At 37.9% G+C, this 21,726-nt stretch overlaps 1 protein-coding gene across 3 annotated transcripts in view; it reads left to right on the top strand.

Moving 5' to 3' along the window:
- The window catches only part of STRN (striatin), a 46,048-nt gene that overhangs the window by 13,875 nt on the left and 10,447 nt on the right, over positions 1-21,726 (top strand). The window contains exons 5-10 of one of the 3 annotated variants that reach the window (XM_026051214.1): positions 7,690-7,825; positions 9,808-9,943; positions 13,131-13,241; positions 15,521-15,607; positions 16,165-16,308; positions 19,114-19,250. In XM_026051214.1, the coding sequence (XP_025906999.1) occupies positions 7,690-7,825; positions 9,808-9,943; positions 13,131-13,241; positions 15,521-15,607; positions 16,165-16,308; positions 19,114-19,250 (751 nt within the window). The remainder of the gene's footprint in view (positions 1-7,689; positions 7,826-9,807; positions 9,944-13,130; positions 13,242-15,520; positions 15,608-16,164; positions 16,309-19,113; positions 19,251-21,726) is intronic. The other 2 variants (XM_026051212.1, XM_026051213.1) reach the window with 2 other exon arrangements.

Below are 21,726 nucleotides of genomic sequence, written 5' to 3'. Positions count from 1 at the left end.
ATTTGTTTGATCTTGGGAGAACTGCGTAGAACTGTAGGTCCAGACAGGACTACAAATTTCCAAAGTCTTGATTTCTTTTTTTAAAGTACATATGTGTAGGAAGAATGTGAGAAGTGGACTAAAAGGAATGCAGGAAGAAAAAGTTTGTGGGTGAGACACAAAGACAAATCAATAGGAATTCGGCAGAAACATGGGTGAATGTGATGGAGATAACCTATCGCAGAGTGGGAAAAAATAGCACAGTGAGAAACAGAAGGAAAAATGATATAATGCAGAGTTTCAGGAAGAGCAAAACAGAGGGCACATTAGGCATAGATGTTCATGAGAATTTCTTCGTGCAGGAATGTAAATTGTAGAAAGAACAGATTGGCTAAACTGTCAGCCGTATGACTGGAAAGCTTGTTCGATGAATTCTGAAGAAAGTAAAAAATGATGCTTCATGCTGCCATATGGTTCCCTCTTTGGGGGGTGAGAGGGGACAGCAGAAAGGGAAATCAAATTTTCCATTTTGCTTTGAATATCCTTTAAAGTCATCGACTGATACCTTCTCGGTGAAAGTGAAGTGGTGAATAGCGGGACACTGATTTGTGCTGAGCCCAAGGGCTGACGCACGTTGGGCCTGACTCTCGCAAAGCTTCTCTGCAAGCCCAACACGCTGTTTGTCACAGAGATGGCCGCTGCCCCTCAGCCCCGGCCTCCTTCAGCAGTGTCGCTCATCTGCCTCAGTTCTCACAGATGCACACACTTGCTTTTTTTCTAATTTTTTTTTTTCCAAAATGCCTTTATTTAAGGGTTAGCCATGGCTCTCCTCCCCTGATCCCCAAGGCYGTGTGAGGTATGTACTGCTTGGCAGGTAGAGATGAAGGCAGGTGAAGATGAGGACACTCCTCGTGTGCTCCGACCAGGAGCCGGGCGCTGGTGTGCGGTGCTTGAGCCCTGTTGGACAGAGGCTTGTGAGATGTTTGGGGCTGTTRTTATCAACTGGCTGCTCTTACTGCAGCACCTGAAAGTTTAGGGCCTTGCTACTGCAGGGCAAATACTTTGCTGGATATCTTAAAAGCTTGTGTTTACTTTAGTTCTCCACATTTGCTTGTCTCTTCTTTGGTACGATGTTGAACCAGCTGCTTTGAATCCAACTCAGTTTCTTTTCTTACTCTTAGGTAAAGTAGCTTCAGTCTTTGTGTGTTACTTACCACTACACCTGTAGCCAAATATTTGTATTCTTACACTGCCTATTTATTTGCTAATGTACAGATCCTCATGAAAACTTTAGCACTCAAGACATCATGTGGATTTCGAATGCGCCCTGGAAGATTTTGATTCCATAAATGAAATGTTATTTTGATAAACTGGCATAGATATAGTCCTCTTTCCACTTATTTCATGGAATTTAAAAGGCGATCTCTTTTCAGTTTCTTCAAATCAGCTCGCTTGCATTACAACAGATAAGTACCACTTGGCATGATCGGACTTAGAACTGAATACTAAAATAATAACTTTACATTAACAGTTGAAGTTCTTAACACCTGCAGTGAGAGGAATGGGTCCTTTCCCCAGCAAATTTTAACACAAATGAGAGCCACTCTAAATGTCAGTTGTAGCCTTGGAAACCTGAGAGTATTCGAGTACCTTCAGTTCATATATTACTTCATTTCTGATTGCTTTACCTTGACTGAAACCTAAGCAGTCAGTTTGGTTTGTCTTCTGAAGGTTTTTGACTACTGTTTGAGCTAAGTAGCAGAGAACCTAATGAAGCAATCCTGCTGGAAAAGGACAAGGAGATACCAAGCATATCTATGCATATAAACACGTGTGTGTGTGCGTTTATAAAAACAACGTAGATAATTTATCTTGCTGATTCAGTTCTTGCCAAGAGTTTGATGATTAGAAGTCTTTTAAAAGAGCCAATGGAAACTTTTTGAAAGAAAAATGAAGACTGATAGATACATCAGTCTGACACTGATCTTCTGCCTTCCCTCCCCTGCCTTCCCTCCCCTACCATGAAACCACATGTTATTTCTACTGCATATATTTTACTTGAGCAGAAAAGCAATAAATGTCAAGTAAAGCATTTGAGAACAAATTCCAAGATGTTTTCAGAGATTAAAATTAGACCTTATCTTTCTCATGAACAATAAATCATTCCAGTTGAGACTTCAGCGAGTGAACATGTTTTTTACATTAGAAGGCCTTGAATAACTCTTTTGCTTCCCTAAATCTTATTAACACTGACACATTTAATGAGACTGCTGCATACTGGCTGATGAATGTGTATAGGCTTATGAATGTTGTGTGTTTGCTCACTTATAAAATGGTTTATTGGAAAAAGATCTTTGACTTTAATAACCTAAGGTAACATCTGCCATGAGGAAGATCAAAATATTGAATTAAAAAAAGTGCTTTATTTCCTTTACTGCTGTTTTTCCATCTTTTTTCCTTTTTTTCCTTACTTCTATCTTGCAGTGACCTAACCAGTGTTTCAAAGATAACTGGTTTTGGCTGGACCTAGACACTTTGAATGGTTGCATTGAAGCAGGAGAGAAATAAATAAATGAATAAATAAATGAATAAATAAATTTGAGATATGTGTGAAGAAAGTAGCACCAGTGAGAGCACTCTTCCCTTCATTGGCTCATAAGCACATGGCTTAAGGGGCTGAACGCTGCTTCTTGGAAATGTCACATAAGACTCATAGCTCAGGAGTAGGGAGGAAGGCGCAGAGAAGTTGTGCAATGGGAGAAAGAGAAGCTAAGAGAGGGGAGGTAAATGAGGAAATAACTTCTAAAAGTTGCTTCAGTTCTTCTGGTACTGATTTTTTTATTATTATTYTTATTTAGAAAATAAAATTTCATTAGACATAGTTTGCTTATCTGACTAGATTTGGCAAGTCAAGTGACGTTTCCTTTATAAGTGGCATTCCTTAACAGCTGCAGTTTACATCCAAACCATTTTGTAAGTGGTGTTTACCAGTTGTAATACGTATTGCCCTGGCTCTTGCATTGTGTGGTGTGGATTTATAAGAAGTTTCAAGAAGATTGTGACAGACTGTCTGGCCTGTCCAGTGTTTATTTTGTGTGTAAAGTTTGATGCTTATAAGTATCCAGCAGTTTGTAGATTGGTAACTTGATATTTTCTGTACTGCATTATGAAAAAGCAATTAAGAGTATTTGAAATTTCTCAAAGTGTTCCTTGAAGGCAGTTGTCATAGAAAGGAAGCGAATTGAATGTGCGTGCATGTACTTGTACAGTTTGAAAGAGAGAATTCAACCAGCCACATAGAAGAGACTGGATTAGAACATGAAAAAGACAGAATTCTATGAGTAGTAAGAACGATGACCTCCCACTAACACGTGGTTTGATGGTAGGAGGCAACTGAAGCGCCAGAAGTGGCTCAAGGAAGCGCAGCGTGCGTTGCTGCCTCACGCGCGAAGCAGATGGCAGGTGGAAAGAGACCTTGGGGGCTGGGGAAAGGTGGCGGGCATCACCGTGAGGCCTGCGGGCATCACCGTGAGGCCTGTGGGCAGCACCACGCGGCCTGCGGGCCTCAGGGAGCCCTCCAAGCGCCCTCAGGGTGCGCTGGAGCCACCCCTCGAGAGGCGCCGCCATTTCCTACAGCAGGCCCCATTTGCATTTCCCAAGCCAAGTCAAGCCTGTATTTATTTGACGTTATACTGTGGTATTTCTTCCTGCTTTTGAATTTTATCAATAAAATCTGCCATTATTTAAAGTAACTTGTGTTTCTCTTGGATGGAAAAAACTAGCCCTGGACTCTTTCCTTTGGGAGAGCAGGAAGGAGCGAGGCAGCGCATGGCTCTGCGGCTGGACAGTTCATGGAGCTCAGGATTGTTTTCCTGGACACTGCCACAGAAATTCTCCTGAGAGTTACTAGCAGGACTGGGAAGGATGACAATAGAAATACTGAATTTGTGTATTACAAAGAAAATAATTCTCTGTAATCTGACTTTACTCCATGTTGAACATGATTTTACAATATAAAATGCCCTGATTGTGTTAGGAGGAGCAGGAAAGATATCATCGATATGATGGCTTAGTTGCAACGTAACTTACAGAAAAAAGTGAATATATTACTTTTCATGAAGTCAAAACTGAGATTTATGTTAAGCTCCTAATATGAAATGTTATGAAATATTWAGATGTCAGTCGACTGTATTTAATGCGGAATACTTTGTCTTGAGCCGTGACTGCAGGGCAAAAAGAGTTGGATGCATGGGCCAGTAAGATGCATGAATACTATAAACAGTGTATGTAGAATATGTAGAAACTGTATTTTTTTGATTTCATGGGAAGAGATTAAGATTATTTTTAATCCTAGAGGGGCCAAGAAGTCAAAACTGAATAATTGGASCTCGATAAGATAAAAATTTAAAATGAGTTTTTTTTTCAGAGCATTTATAGCTGTAGAAAATTCTGGCAACCTCATGCTTCTGAGGAGAATAATACTGCTGTGACTTCAGGAGGCTTATATTGCTCCAGGGGAGCTAAGCGTGAGGAGCTGCTGGAGCAGAGATTCCGAACAAGTTGCTGATGAGCACAGGGTGGAGGGAATCCGGCACAAATAGGGCTGTTTCGGGGTCGCTGCTTTGGCAGCTTCTCCAGCTGTTCCTGCTGTCYGGCCTTTTTGGCTCCTTCTCCCCCTAGTCTTTCTTTTCACAGTATAGCTGGGGAAGAAGCACTGCCAAGGTCCATGCACCATGGAAATGATGCTGTCMCCTACGTAGATTTGGGCCTTGGGGCTGTGCTGTCCCCCTGTATTTGCAGCCCTTCCTGTATCTTGCCGTAGTCTTGCACCACTCGTGCCTGTAATATGACAGTTCCCACACCAGTTCCTGCTTTGACCTTCCCCCAGGTTCTTTGAACCATTATTACTATTACAAATTTTTAAGTATTCTATGTTGTAAGAGCACTGAAACTGTTTTTTTGTTTGCTTGTTTGCTTTTGTTTTTCTAAATTATGTTATAAAGTAGTTCATTACACTGCCTTATCTATATGAAWGTTTTTGCCATTTTTGCATTCTTTAGTTGCATCATGAATGACTCTGTAAGAGAAGTAAATGTAAGAGCTGAAAGATGGTGCCCCAGGAAGCTTCGTCCCACAGTCACAGACCTAACAGAGATCAAGTCTAGGCATTTTCTGTGATACATTTTTACCATATTCTTAAGTGTTTCTTTTGACAGTAGTATCAGAAATGTGTTGTGTACCACTAAAGAATGAAAAATACTGTAGATAGAGCATTATGAGTTCCAGTTGGTAGACTGTTAATACAGGTAATACAGGGTTAATACAGGTGATACAGGTAATCAGCCTGTGAGCTTGAAGCTCCTTTTATCTACGGAACCTTTAAATGGCTCAGATGTTCTGACTCTTCTGATTTCTTTTTTGTTCCCCTGAGCTTTCTTCGAAGAAACCTTTTATGGTACTGTGCTGACTGGGTACATTTTTGTTCTGTGCAGGAGTTTTGAAATATGTGATTAGCCTCTGTGTTTCCTGTAYGTAAGATACCTTCCTCTGTCCCTCCTCTGTGAAAGGAGGTACACAAAATTGAGTATATATCCTGTGCGCTGAAGTATGTGATAGTTATAGTCACTTARAGAAGATACCACTTTTTCTGGTAGTTGCTTTGAACTTTGTTATGAGAGCCTGAGGTAAAATCAAAGGAATATAGAATCTAAGTAATCTGGGTATGAACTGTTGCAAATACTAGGGACCTGTAAATAGATATTTGGTTCTTAACAGCAAGTTCTCTAAATTAAAACTTTGTTCTACATTTGTTATTAATTGGTATATAGCTGTTTACTGTAGTATGTCTGTGATCGTTGCCTGAGGGGAATAACAACCATGACATTCTTAAATGGCAAATTTCTAAATAACAGCAAAATACACAGGAGAAAATCACATACAGTTGCAGAAGGACGKTTCAATCTACTCAATGTTGACTAGGACACAAGCAGTCTGTTAAAAATCAATACCTTAGTTAAGTGAAGCACAGGACAAGCTTAGTTGGAAGCAGCAGAATAACAGTCCCGTAGGATTTTTGTGAAAATGTACATTATTGCTACAGATTCKTCAGGTTTTGCAGTCTGCCGATGTAGTCATTATGTAAGGGAGAAGAGAACAAACACTATTATGGCATTATTTCAGATATGTCCTAGAAACAGGAGGGGTAAAATATTGCAAGAAGCAAGGCAAATTGAAAATATGCTTGAGATTACTGTCRTCTAAGGTAAGAGATGGAAACTGAAAGGAAGAATCTCGGTAAAAGTGGTGACTGAGAAAGACCACAGTACCTCATGCTACATTGTGCTCACGGCCCAGAACTGCTGCGTATCTGGAATTTCAAATGGAAAAATGAGATCCTCCTGGATATTTTATTCCATGAACAGATGAATGGAAAAAAGGGCAGGAGGACAGATATCCTGGATACCACACCTGGCTGTGCATCACAGCTTTTCCCTTTAGTGTTTCCCCTAAATAGGAAGGAATGCTGGGGTCAGTGGCACAGGACGGATAGTTGGATGTTCACCCTACAGCAGGGAGCTGTTAAGACCTCCTGTTACCTCCTGTTACCWTGTGGTCTTGTTGACCGAACAGGCCATTATGGAATGGATTTAGCTAAAGGGGAATGTAGAGAGGCYCCTGGTAGTTACCAGGTAAGGAGGACTGGACAAAAACAGTTAGAACTGCAGTTGTGGAAAGAGAGACTTCTGTGTTCTCGGTGGTTGTGAAAATCAAGATGACGGGAATTTAGTCATGAGCTGTGAGAAACAGACCACTGATTAAAGGTAAGAAAACTTTACTGTGAAGTCTGTCATCTTTTAAAACTATGTTAAATGCTTATAAAGAATGTAGATTCAGGTTTTCCTGAAGTCCTTATTGGAATAAAAACACAACTAGAACTTTGAGGAATTAGTGGTGTGTCTTATGTATAGAAAGCATCTACCTGATATTGATTTTAGGATTGTGTTAATGATACATTCATCATTAGTTTCTTGACTAATGGTTCTAATCCCACTTCTTGGATTCTTCTTTGGTTGTTAATGTGACAACCCTTGTGGTTCCTACCCCTGAGGCACTGCCTGATTTTCTGCCAGTGCTGACAGTCATGACTTTACTCAAGGTTTACTCCTTTAATGTTAACATCTCCTATCGCCTTAAACATTATTGAGTTACTTATGGGATATTTCCATTTTATAGTTTTATAGTAGCAAATTCTACAAAAGTTGATGAAGGAGAGGTCTAGAGGCCAGTGTTTCCCAGCAGAGTGGGGAATATTGCAGGTAGCAGAAGCAAAATCTTGCTCTATCCTGAAACATGAGGGAGGCCAACTAGAAGATGTAACTGATGTCCTTGCTGCTGCAACTTCCAATGCAGATATATCAACACTGATATTGCTCTGGGGCAAATATCAGACAGATAGTGCTTTAAAATTGCATCAGAAATTTAAGTGCCTGTGCTGGAAATTGCAGATGTATGACGCTAAGTTGCTGTTTGTGGTAAGGTAGCTTATGGATAACAACCTTTGTTACCTCTCATAATCCATTTTTGCCTGTAGGCCTACTTTAATCTCATGTGTTTTTCGATATTATAAAATGGAACAGACTGCAAATGCAAAAGTGTCTTCTTTCTGACTTCTTCTGACTTGTGATGGTGGTTGTTGTTCTTGTTGTTTAGGAAACCAGATTTGACCGACTCTGCCTCTCTGCTAGAGACCTTCAAGTTTCTTGAAAATGCAGCTGCAGACTTCAGTGATGAAGAAGACGAAGAAGATATTGAAGGAAGAGAGAAAACAATCATTGATACCTCAACAGTGAGTGGAAAAAATAATTGAAAAAGTTGTGAAGAACAGGAAAAGTATGAAATTAATAAGATTTGCCAAGTTTATAACTGTGTATGTACAGATGCAAATCGATAATGCATCTTTTAAGCATGGTCTATCCAAGCATGTGTGCCTAAGAACAGTTACATGTGCATTTCTGGATTTGTGCATACAAGCTGAGCTTGCTCACCTATATTAGATTTTTAAAGTTTACAGTGATAGATTAAGAACGTTTTAATAGCAGTTTTTGATATATGCCATATACAGTTTTTAAGTCAGAAAGTGTCATTTTTTACAATTTTCAGTGTAGTTTGAGGGTATTATGTATGTAATATATATTGAAATGTATTATTTCTTGAATGTTTATATATATATAAAACTGAATACTTAGTTACTTGTAGGAATTTCTCCCTGCAGAGTCTAGAACTGAAATACCAGATTTCTCTTTAAATGGCTTGTGAAAGGAAGAAAAGTATAATAATAAAAATACCAACATGTAATCAATTCTTTTTTGAATGTTTGGTCAAAGGTCTAAAACTCCTCCATGATTTATAATTTGTAATGTAACTTGGTCATATAACCTGATGAAATATAATAGGTGCATACTATCAGTATATGTTTTTATTCTCTTCTTTTCAAAAATAGTATTTATTCACTGTGTTACGTATCTTAAAAATTGAAACTGGCATCCTGAGTTGTTGTGATCTATTTTAGAGAACCCATGCATGGATTGCAAGCTAATGTCCAAGAACTTCTCTGTAAAAGCATCTCATATATTCAATATGCCAGCTAAAGCAATCAAGCTTAATTAGTATTGTTTCAGGTCTTGAAATTGGTCCTGTGTATTTAGAGGAAACAGCCAGTTCTCTTCATGAGCTGTGGGATATATTGTCCACATATTGAACTCTTGTGGGACTGACCCTTATCAAGTTGCCAAATCAAAGTACGATGGTGAATGTAATTTTATTCTTTCTTGGAGAGAAAAAATTTGCTGCAGATTTCAATGGCATCACTTSATGTATTAATTTACCATAAGGCAGCCAGTCTATTGTGATTATTAAGGAAAGACAAAATGAGGATACTGTTAGGTCCTTCGTCAAAATATTTCTTTTTTAATCAACTACCAAGTTAACTTTTGAATTAGTAAAGATTAAGCAGTTCAAACGTGGAACCAGTGTATTTAAATAATGGTAAGGTCTGAGAAAGTGTTTGGGATGAAATGATCTTTTCAAATTCTGAGCAAATCTGCACTTGGCGATGTGATGTGCGTTTGTGTCAYCTTGGCCTATTCAATGGAGTAATGTCAGAATGAAAGTTTAAAAGGCTCTTTTCAGAGAGCTAATTTGCTTTGCACAAGTCATTCAAAAACATTATATATATTTCCAAAAATGCATTAAAAGAGACTTTTACTGGATTTAAAAGACTAGTAGGCTGTATCAGTGTAGATACACTGTTGATATATTGTTGATGGTTCTCCGTGGCAACAGGGTGAGAAGCAATGGGCAGAAAGTGAAAATGCTGCAGGAATTCTAGCTGAACAGCACTTTCTAGCTGACCATAAGAAAATACTTCTTCACTATGAAGGTGCTTCAACACTGAAGGAGATTGCCCAGAAGGATTCTGGCATCTTTGTCCTTGGAGATACTCAAAGCCTGTCTGGACACTATATTAGGCAACCTGCTCTAGTTGAGCCTGCTTGAGCAGGGAGGTTTGGACCAGATAGTTTCCAGAGCTACCTGCCAACCTCAGGTATTCTGTGATTCTGTTAGAGGAATAAAACTCTACAGGTGATTTCATTTGGACTTTGAACAAAATCTCTGTGTATATTCTATTTTTGCATATTAATATATACTTTTTCTGCTTCCTCAACTTCCTGTTAGAATTTTGTGTAAGAGAGGAGATAATACCACTAGGTATAAAGATGTGCTTTTAGTTTAATTGAACTTTTCCCCCTCCCTCCCTGACCTTTTCAGATTGTGAGGAAAAGAGTGCTGTCTGACAGCAGTGAAGACAGAGATACAGAAGAAGCTTTGAAAGAGTTTGACTTTTTGGTTACCTCAGATGAAGGTGATGGAGAATCAAGAAGTTCAGGAGATGGAACAGACTGGGGTAAGGCCATATAATGGACTGTGCCAGGAAAAAAAAATGTGCTAAGCTCAGAGCTGACTGAWTGTCGTTTGTCAAGTTGGCAGCACCTTTTGAGTATCCCTACAGTAAATCCTTCATYGATAGACTGAGATCCTCTTGGCGTAATATCCTCGTTTTTCTGTATGCTATCTTTTTATGCAAAAATTCTAAGGTTTGTGCTTTACTCATTTTGCCTTTTCTGTCTTTTTTAATGAAGAATATAAAATTGAATTTTATGAGTAGAATTAGAGGGTTTTTCTTCAGTGATTCATGCTAAGGAAGGACTCTGATCAAGCTATATTTTATAATTACGAGCATGAAAGATATTTCATCCTTCTGCTTCCTCCCACTTTGATACAGAGAGTAATGTGASTCATAAAGACTGAATTAGTTGTACTCTATTCTTATGTTAGCAGCTTGGGCAGTATAATCTATAGTGTTGCTCAGATTTTCTTTTSTAATTTAGCAAAGGTACGTATATATTTTAAGTCCTCTAGCCAAAAAGAACAATTTGGGAAATTTCTGTGTCTTTGAGGTTAATGTGCTACATTCTAGGTTGCCAGAATCCACCTTACCTTGACCTAACTTCTTTGCATCAGCTTGCTGTATAGGGAAGGGAAGAAGGAAGAAAACTGTAGTTAAATTTTTTGATGGCAAGTTGATTCCTCCTTAAGCTGCTCTAGAAAGTCTTACCTGTAAGGGAGCACAGAGGGGGCTATGGAAGATGAATGGGAAGTAATTAGCATTTACAATGAAACTGAAACCTTGGCAGACAAATTAGTCATGATAGCTGTGATGCTCAGGTGGGTTAACAGCTCTGAGGTTCTGTATTTTTCTGAAATTATCAGTGAAGTGGACCTGAAATTATTGTTCAATGTCATGTAGCCTTTCTATTTAAGAAGCTAAAATCTCAATGTCTTCAGATATAGCAGTCAGTGTTCCATTCCCCAGATGCATTTAGGAATGTTACTCCTAAGTAAAATTATATATTTTATATATATATTTATATAATATATTTTTAAGTTCTAGTATTTCTTCTGTTTAAAGCTTGATCAGTTCATTCTTGGCAAGTGCAGCTATTGCTCGTATTACTGAAACGTTAGTATGGCAACAGGAGCTTTTTGTTCTCACATAAATTCACACGTCCAAGTTATTTTTACTTTCATTGACAGCCGAGTCCAAATCAGTGAAGGTCTAACATTAAAATGGTGCTGTCATGGAAAACAGTGGTTTTGTTTCTAGAAATACTAAGACTTCTTTCTGAATTATAACAATTGATGTTTTTAAATTATTTTTATTTCATAACCTGTGTCTTTAATGATAGCGCTCTGTGAAAATAATCTTCTTCAAGCAACTGGCATTATGAGTCACTTATGTCAATTTGATGTAAGCAAAACTGTTGTCTGTAGCATAGGAGAGAGCAATATTGTCTATTGAGGCTAAAAGCTAACAGAGAAAGTTCTTCATTTTTGATTCTAAGCAGTATTGATTGATTGTAGTAGTCTGTAGCTTGCATTTGATTCCAAAGATACTCAAAAGAGTTCAGTTGCTTTTTGACTATAAAGTCCATTTGCGAGAGTTCAAGACCCACGTTGTGAAATTGAATAGAACCTGTGGGACTTGAAGGGAGTATCCTGGGACATTCTGTAGTAAATTAAGCTATGGGTAGTTTTCTAACAACAGCTTTACCTAATATAAATCTAATTTTGTTGTTGTTGGAGGAAGCAAAACATCTSAACTTTTAGGGAAGGAAAAACATGATAAGAACTTTTAATGTGGTCTTTGAAACAATTGTTTTTTTCCCCCTCAAACATGAACTTCTTGAATTTCTCATCCCACARTGTTTGATCATTACTGATAATTAATTGGACATGTATATTAAGAGGACATGACTTAGGCCACAGACTATTTCTTTTCAGTTTATTGATCTATCTCTTCTTTAAYAGCTACTGAAAGAATGCTTCAGGACTTTACATCTTGAATTAATTTATCACACATGAATATAGGATCATATACYGTAACTACAAGATTCAAAGGGATATTCACCCAGTCCAGTTTCCTGCTTAAGCAGTCCATTTAGAGCAGGTTGCTCGGGGCTTTGTTCTTATCAAGTTTTGAGTATCTGTCTTCAAGAATGGAGAATTTGCAACCTTCTGGGGCCCTCTTCCAATGGATCAGTCACAGACAGCAGCAAGGTCTCTTTTGTGCCATTGCGTCTTAAGGCTGAGCAGACACAGTTCTCAGCCTCTCCATGTACATCATCTCCCCCAGCCTTTTTAACTTTTAGTGGCCCATTACTGGCCTTGCTAGGTCAATATCATATAATTACAATTATACATATAAGGTTCCCCCATATAGGAAGTTTGATACTGGATGTAGTCTTTCAATATACGGAGAAAATATATTGGCAAGTTGAATTTCAGTAGCACTCTGTGTTCAAAAATCGCTCAATACTGTTTTCTTGGAAGAAACTTCTTGTCTATGGCATGGTGCAAGGGAAGCAAATTAAATATATTCACAAAATATATATATACAGATAGATAGATATTTTAATCTAGATCTTTTGTCCATGTGAYTAGGCACGTTGTCAGGTTTAGTGTGTTTTTGCAAAGAATAGCAACTCAGACTTTCACCCCTTTTGTGAAATTTCATGGCTTTAATGCTTTAAAATTTTATTCAAAGCTTTGTGAAATGTGTAGTATGTTTAGAAGTTATTAAATATGCTGCTTCTTTATAAATGACTTATCACAAAGACAATGAAATCAAAATTTCAAATATAGTGCCAGAGCACCCATATTGTAAAGCTAGGTTGACCAATAACGTAAATGTTACTTTTAGATACAATTTGTTCTCTAAAGGAAAGAAAATGCTGAGTAATATTTCCTGCTTTCTTGTAAAATAAATGTTGCTTAAATTTGTGAGCTGATACGTATTTGCTTATAGAGACTAGATGTGAGAAATTTAATTTCAAAAACTCATTTTAGGAAAACTCTAAGCAAATGCAAGTGRAATGCGAGTAGAGATTTTAGAGCTTTCACGAGCTTGGTGCTATTTCTGTCTGCTTAAAATAAAAGACAAATGCCATTGACAGCAGCTGTTGCCTCCTTCAGTGGAGATCACATGGTGACATTATTGAAAAAGGATGTTTCGTTTGTTTCACTTTGTTTAGAAAAGGAAGACCAGTGTCTCATGCCTGAAGCGTGGAATGTGGACCAGGGAGTAATAACCAAGCTCAAGGAACAATACAAAAAGGAGCGCAAGGGGAAAAAGGGGGTGAAGAGTAAGTGGAAAACATTGCACCTTAAAATCATAAATCCCACGTCTTTCACACCCTTAATTCTATCTCTCTTTCAATGTTTTCCTAAAATTACTTACTCTTTTACTTTGCTGCTCCTGACTGCTTTCCTCTTCACCAGTTCTCAGGGGTTGAAATTAATGATAGTCAATCAAGTTACCTGATAAATAGTTGAATTAGATAAAACTTCTTCCAACTGGGTGTTGGTTCAATTCAAAACGATTGCTTTGAACGTGACTAGTGCTTTTATTATGTATAATGCATTGGTTTAATACTTCTATTCCACATTTTCACTTAGAGAATTTCAGAACCATAACGTAGTGAAAACACGTGAGTTTCATGGGAGGCCTTTTGAAGCCTGATATGTAAATTAAAAGAAAAAAAAATAAAACAGAAACTKTCTTGAGTATCAGATGACAGAGGGAGAAAACAGGTTAATTTCTACCCCTGTTTATACTTAACATTCACAACATGGAAGTCATGCTGTCATCATAATTCCCTATGCAGGGCTCGAAATAGGAAGTAACTCTGATCATCAGTTAATTTGTAAATAATCACAGGATTTATTTATCAGCTTTCTTATGTGTGGGATCAATCTTTAAAAATGCTGGGTATTTTTATCCAAACAAAACAGCTATGATCAGTATTTGAAATACAGTTTCTAGCCCTGTATTAGATTTTTTTTTGTTTGTTTCTTGAAACATAAATCCATTTTGTAAAAGCAATGTTTTCGATTAAGTAAGCCTTAAAACCTTCCTGAGCTCGGTGTTTAAAATGAAACTGTTTCACAACTATACTTCAAACATTTACTCATACTGAGATTTCATGTGTGAATGATGTAATTCAAAAATGCTGCATGTAGCTCAGTACATTTTGAGGGGTATTTCTCCCCTTGTGGGAAGATGCTTATTATCACCAAGGAAATCCTCCCTTGCAAAGAGGCATACAGACCAATCCCCAAAATGTCAGTTCCTCACATCACTGATTGAGGCTGATTTATTTTGTATTTGATTGATGCCAAATATGATAACCTACTGCTCAGCTGTTGGTTATGTTCCTGAAATTACAGTATCAAATACACAAACTAAACCTCCATTTTTTTWAAAAAAAGTAAATTGTTATGTAGCTTAGTGAAATTCTTCAAGTGATAAGTGCAATATTTTTGTCATCTTTGGAATCATTTAAGTTACTTGAAGATGTTACAAGTCTGATGAGAAGATGAGCTGGTCAACAAGAGTGTTAATGTTTCACAAAATCAGTTCTAAATTCCTTTATGGTTAAGATAGAGAGGGCCTATCACTATATGGCTTCAATACAAACTACTTCTATAATTTCTTGTCTGTGATTTTTAAAGTATGTGATGGGCTGTGTAGTGCCAGGGTATATAGCWATGGAATTAATTTAGCAGAAATACTTTAATCAAGTTATTGAAATGAWACTATTGGAGAGCTATTGTGTGCACTTTATCTTTGATAATAAAGTTAATATTTAATTGTTAATAGAGACCTAGATACTATTGGATCTTTTATCAAATATTTATGAGGAGAAATACCTGATGTAAGGCAACATTAGACATCTGGTGTTCTTTTATGAAGATAAATGCTACTCAGCACATCTAGAGTACGTTTTGCATGGAGGTTTGATCTTGAGACACCAAATCTTTACCATAGCACAGAAATTAAGCATCTTTCCATGGACAAACCATCGTTGGAAGGGCATCAGTGCAGAAAAATCAGGATGAATCACAATCTTGTATCACTTATTCATGATATTGCACATAGTGAAGAAGGAAGGAAGTCTGGGGAAAAAAAGAAGGGACTAAATATTGTGACATTACATGGTACAAAGTATGTTTTTATGATTTTAATATGATCMTAAATGGTGTTTAGACACTGAACTGCTATTAAATAAAATGCTGTGTTTTATATAAAGCAGATATTGTAGTAAAACAATCTTGCAAAATCTTACTGCTTTCCTCAATCAAGTAATATTTTCTGGCAGACAAGTTAAATACTATTTAGTTTATTAACCATTATTATGGTTAGGGTGGACAAAGCAGAGTTTGCAACTGCATTAGTAAACTTATGATTTTGCAAGGCTGTAGTAAACACACCTGTGAAGTAGTTTCATAAGAGCATACAGATGCTAGTTTTAAGACAGAAGTGTATACTGCTTGAAAATAGCTGTATTATTTACTGGTCTAGGAAAAACCATAACAGACTATGGGTAAGACATTTTCCCATTCTTAATTAAACTTACAACAGGAAAAACTACCGAAGATATGTTTCAGCCTCAGTCCTATATAAAACAGTCAAAACAGGGATGTGGGAAAGTGATGGAGCAAAGTACAGGTAAGTGTCGAGAAGGGCATGGGTCTTCACCATACGTAGCTTCAGGAAATAGGCCAATGAATCCAATTAAAATAACTATCATTTTTTTTTTTAGATTATGTAGTTCCACGATACAACGCAACTGCACAAATAAATTTAAAATCATCATGTTGTTATAAAAGTGCTTCACAAAGTATCTGATACACAAATTTAAAAACATTCACAAATATTTGCACTTGATTGGAAAAGTAAATATTTTAATAATCATGTTAGTACCATGACTCGATTGGAGACATTCTTCAGCTTTCCATGCAAATAGCAGTATGAGGTTWTAAATGTGGGGAAAACTGTATATTCACAATTCTCAGTTGCTTCCATCACTTTCTTTTTCCAGAAATTCATTTCATGCTGTATGATTAGTTACTACCAAAAGTAGGTGCTCACTAGTTTTTCTGTGGTAACCTTATACTACAAGGAAGGATCCATTGTTGCATGTGCTGTTGTAGCATATTTAATGTGAGAAGTAGAATTGTTTTGAATTATGCATAAACCATTTCACTTTTTGTCTCTCTGGCTAGGACCCAACAGGTCAAAGCTGCAAGATATGCTTGCAAACTTGAGAGATGTTGATGATCTCCCTTCATTACAGCCATCTGTTACACCCCCTTCCAGACCCAGTAGCTCAAGGCTCATTGAACACGAGATAAACAGGACAGATGAAGGCAAGTATTCAAAAATGGACCTCCGCCCTTTGAAAGTTTAGATKTTTATAGCTGCAGCTGCTTAAAGAATTTCCTCTAAGACTTCCACAGCACTTTGCAAATGCTGATTGTTATCTGTTACCTAAATGGGATAAACAACATTCCCATTTCTCTCCGCCAGTCCCATACTGGGAAAGAAAAGACACCTAGGCAGAGCTTTGACTGAGTGTGTTTGAGGCAGCAGGAAAGACTTGCTCAGGCTCGGTGGCTTTAGAATATGGAGATCTTAATTTGCTTGCCTGTGTTCATGCTCAGGTGTGCCAGAGTCAGGTGTGGAGCATAATCTCTCAGGACATTAAAGCATTTGCTTTCCTCTCCATGCATGTAATACAATTTGTGCTTATATACAGCTTTATGCGTGTGAATGTCTATAGGAATAGGCAGGTGTATGTATATGTTTTTTTTAATATGCTAAAGATGAAGAATCTCTTAAAGTAAACCTAGCTTGTAATTGCATATGGAGACTCTATCCAGGATCTTACAAAAGAATATATACCATTTGCYAATCTGTTTATTTCCCCAATCTGTTCCAAATATTCTCAAAGTAGCTAAGTTCAAATATGGAAACTGTCCATCTTTACAGTGCTGTGTCTCAAGTGTGGCATGTGCTCCCTTGCCTTCATTAACATTACCTCTRAGTTGCTCTTTCATATATCTGATAACCTTTTTACATGCCATAACATGTAGTATAATAAAATTAGCATATTAGGRTATATTACTTTGTAAAAGACTGTATCATACACTTTTTATTTGAATGGTAAATATGTCATTAGAAGAATGAGCAAAACACAGTGGTGCRTTAGCAGTCTTTCAGTGAGTGTGAAAAAAGTAGGTCTGCCAAAAATAATTAAGATGCACAAAAAAAAACCCTGGCATGTGGCACAGTTAGTAAAGATCTCAGTTGTTCTGCTTCCTACATGCTCTGTGATTTTGTTTATGAAAGGATGGGGTAACTTAGCAACACTTAGAAAAGTGAAGGAATTTTTTGGTGAGTGTTTGCTTTCCAACTTTTTTCACATGTGGTAGGAGCCRTAATGGCAGAGCTTTATTTTCATGGCCTTTCAAGTGTGTGTTTTTAACTCACAGACTCAAATGGACTTGCAGAAAAACAAAGGAGGACAGTTAGGTTTTTATTAGGCTGCGTTCAGTATTACAAGCTGCTAGTTGCGTATCCCTTTATAAATCTGAGACCTTCTGATATTTTTGGCATCCAAATCTTGTTATCCTACTGGCATTTCTAATTTGATGTTAAATTCCTCAGAATACAGCAATTTGCTGGTAGCACTAACAGCAGTGCCATATATATTGTGTTGAATAGAGCATTGCAGAGAGAGAGACCAGTAGTTTATACCGTCAGGGTGTGAAGAGATGTCTGTGATTAGCACCTAATCACCTGCTTTTCACTTGAGAACTAACCAAGCGGCAGAGCTTTGAAGGGCGTCATGAGAACCTTTAACTTGTTTGTGAAAGGTAACAGGGAGAAAACAGGGCATTTTAGAGAGGTTTGAGTGAGGAATGGAAAGACCTTGAGCATGAGCTTACCCCATAAGCTAGAGAGCACTCTATGAACTAGAGAGGAACTGGGTAACATCCTAAATCCAAAGCACTAAGAAAGAGGAGCAAGAAGCCTGAATAGATCAGGCTATTCATTGCAAGCTGTAGTTTGTTTTGTCTAAGCTTAGTGTTTATGCCATTAAATTAAACATTTTGAGAATGAGATGGTGTTTCCTCTCTACCTGGCAGCAACAGTATTTGCAAAGGGTTTGTGTCTGCAATGAAACTAAAAGGAAAAGATAAATTGCAAGTTGTTGAAAAATGGTTACAACTTTACAAGTGTATAAAATCAAGTAGGATCTGCCATGCCCAAGATAACACGTTTTTGTGTGTTCAGCTCATCTTTTGAGATATGTGGCTATCCTCTTGGAGAGTTGCAGTAGCCATTAGTTGGGAATGGCACAGTTCTTCCCAGCTGCATTGCTCAAGGAGACRCTGCATCAAACAGTGTATGAACTCTGCCCCCTGATGTAGTGTTGTGGCCTTCCAGCTGCAGTGAATCTGCTGTTATTGCAGAGACAGGTGCTTCTATAAGCATGCTGTGTAGCACCTGCAAGCTGGTAAGCTTTGGTGCTGCTAATAACAAAACATGGAATTCAGTGCTCACTAACCTACGGGGTAGTTGAACTGATGTTGGAAGCAGCAATGGATTCTCTGCTTCCAGTCATATTGCTACGTTGGAGGGCATGCTAACAAAACTTACAGTAGGCATGCTTTGGGGTACACATATGTGCAGCATTTAATAAAGAAAAGGTCTCTTTTTTTTTTTTTTTTTTTTTCTTAAGACATCCTCTGTGTTTTGCTCCTCCTAGCTATTCTTGTATACCTTTTTTGCTGCTGTTTCAATGTCTCGTGTATTTTGAAGGAGAGCTGGGGAAGAATGTGAGTTCTTTCAGTGTTATTTTTGCATTGTGCATGTGTGAATGATAGCACACTCCTGTGGCTATTTGTGCTTATTGTCCTGAATTATGCAGAATTCTGATGCAAATATGTTCAGAGGGCACCATTTCTTGGGAAGCAGGGTGGTTACCTTTAGAAAGTCTTTTTTTTTTTTTTCTGCTTCCTTTCATTTTTTTTTTTTCTCCACAGCTACTTGAGAGAGTGTTTAGTATTTTGGAAAGTAGGTAATACGCTTTTGTTTATCAACATTGTATAAATCTGTGTTTTTCTTTTGTTTTGTTTCTTTTCTTTTTTTTGTTTCTTTTCTTGCAGTGGAAGCATTAACATTCCCTCCTTCTTCAGGAAAATCTTTCATTATGGGAACAGATGAAGCCCTTGAGAATGAGCTGGGTCTTGGAGAGCTCGCAGGCCTTACAGTAGCCAATGAGGCAGATTCACTGACGTACGATGTAAGTGGTTGTTAATAGTAACTCGGGGTCCTACCGTCTCTTCGTGCCCAACGCAGATGGCAGTTACATCCATGGAGACTCAGCAGAAAAATTTCTCATGTTTAAAATTATGCTGCCAAATGATACCACGAGTTTTTCTTGAAATATCTGTGTTCTCCCTATGCAGCAGCCTTCAAGCTGTCTTCAAGCCTCCCTCCTACAGTCCTTCACATGCTATTTCATTCAAGTAGTTGAAAGCTGAAAGTGGCTGTAATTGGTGATAGTGATACAGGGACGCTCTATACGCGGTGATAGAGATGGGCTACACACCAGGAGTAGCACGGCCAGCAGCGTGAAGGAAGTTGATGCCTTCCCTGCTTGTGAGGCTGTAYTTACATCCAGTTTTGGGCCTCTCCTTTTCAAGAAGGCTATGGAAAAACAGAAGAAGTTGGGAGAACTTGATTTTCTCACTCTGATGGRGGCTAAGAGGTGCTGGAATAGCCGCCTGTAAGCATTGGAAAAGGGCTTTTACAGAGATGACACAGAGTCAAGCCTCCTGGTAGYGTGAGGCAATACAGCAAGGGGCAACAGTCATAAGTTGTGGCTTTGGAGGCCAGCCTGGTTTGGGCATTATGGAGAAATACTGTATAAGAGAGTGGTGTGGCACTGAAGCAGGTTAGCTAGGGAGCATGTACAGTTCTTTGTCCTTGAAGGTGTTTGAGACTTGGCTAGGAAAGCTACGTCTGGCTTCAGCTGGTGGTGGTGATGCTGGTTTGATTTCAAGTGGGAGGCTGAACTGGTTGTCTTCGAGGAGGCGGCCAGCACTCCTATGGCTGTGTGCGCAGCACAGCACTCATAAGTTAATATACATATCACTACCTTCTATTTCACTTTTCGTGGAACATTTTCTTCAAATTGCTTCTTTGTAGCTCTATGCAATTTSAGTGGTCTGGCGAAAAGATACTTTGAATGTTACTTTAGTCAGTTTTCCCTTTATAATCCAGGAAGTTCAGATGAGCCCTACCATTGAGTGGGGCTCTGTCGAAGCTGAGGCAATTCAGAAATGACTGAGTACTTCATGTTGGAAAGTAATATAATCCTTCAGCAACAAGACTCTGTCTATGTAGTCACTGTCTGGAATTTACCTTCATAAATCAAATCCAAGACTTCAAAAATAACATGCAGGTTCTTACTCTGAAGAATCTCTACCCTTGAACGTACTTGTAGAGGCATATATTGCACAGCTGATACTCTTTACATACAGTCTATGAGCGACACTGCRCAGCTATATGTGTGGCTTGTTGTGGAGCATCACAATTACAATGAACATTCCTGATTTTAAATTCAGTATCTTAATTTTATCTCCTAGTTTGTGCTTAGCATGATGTTTTTGTTGTTGTTGGTCACACCAAACACTGTCTCCAAAAAGGTGATGCACAAGTTCGGCTTCTCCAGTGGCATGTGAAATTTTGGCTGAATTTTTAAATTTAGCGATGATGACAAACCTAATTCATCTGTAGAAAATCTCACTGCTTCTGTCAGTTGACTTCTCGTCTCCATAAAATCTGCAGTGTTATTTGTCCATCTCTGCACATCTTGAAGGAACAGCTTTCATTTATGTCAACTAGCATTTCTTTATGCCCCTTCCATCCTCCCCATCTCTTCCTCTGTGGATGGGAATATTAACTGCTGTTTATTCACTGATAAAATGCCTTTATAAATCCAATCACTGTGATCAGGATTTCAGAGTCAATCTTTCTGTACTCCTTATCTTTTCTAGTGTTGACAACTTTAAAAATTCTTGTTTGGTAAGCTCCTCTGTCTTGTTGCTGTAATCTTTATGGCAGAAGAATAAATGATTATTCTGCTTCCATGATACATGGAAATGATTGTTTTTTTCCACTTCAAAATCCACTGGAAATTTAGCTTAGAAGTCATACAGTCTGTATGCACTCGGGAGTGCTTGATACCTTTTTCAGATGTCAAATGTGAATCAGGTATTTAGGAGGGTTTCTTTTAWGTTTGATTCTAGAAAATGATGATGAAAGTATTTCATTTGGATCAATTATGTGTTCTTAAAAGTTGTAGACACTTTCTTGCAGATACTTTCTTACTTGAAACCTTTTCAACCCAGTTAATTTTTATGTGGGTGGCTTTCTCCCACAGAATGGGCGTATTAGCCTATTTCATTTCATAGTTCATATATTTAAAATGTTGCTTGGGCAGTCTTTAACTTAAAGAAAGGTTTTGATTAGTGTAGATTATTAAGGTATTACTTAAAAAAGATTTTTTTCCTGCTTTGTGTGCCTTTTCTTGGAATTTTGGTGTGGAGGTTGCAGTAGGCACTTGCTTGTTTGCCTGCAGCTTTGATCAACAAAAGTATCCATAATGTTGTGTATCATGTATCATGGCTTTTCGGGAATTTCCAAGTTGTTTATATAATACAGGGTAAAACACCTGCAGACAGTATTGCTATGACTGTCAAATCCTAATACCA

This window comes from Nothoprocta perdicaria, unplaced genomic scaffold (genome assembly GCF_003342845.1).
Source record: "Nothoprocta perdicaria isolate Ctin4 unplaced genomic scaffold, notPer1 scaffold_73, whole genome shotgun sequence".
NCBI classification, from domain to species: Eukaryota; Metazoa; Chordata; class Aves; order Tinamiformes; family Tinamidae; genus Nothoprocta; species Nothoprocta perdicaria.
The sequence above is the reverse complement of the archived record's forward strand: the minus strand, read 5'-3'. Positions and strand labels throughout refer to the sequence as shown.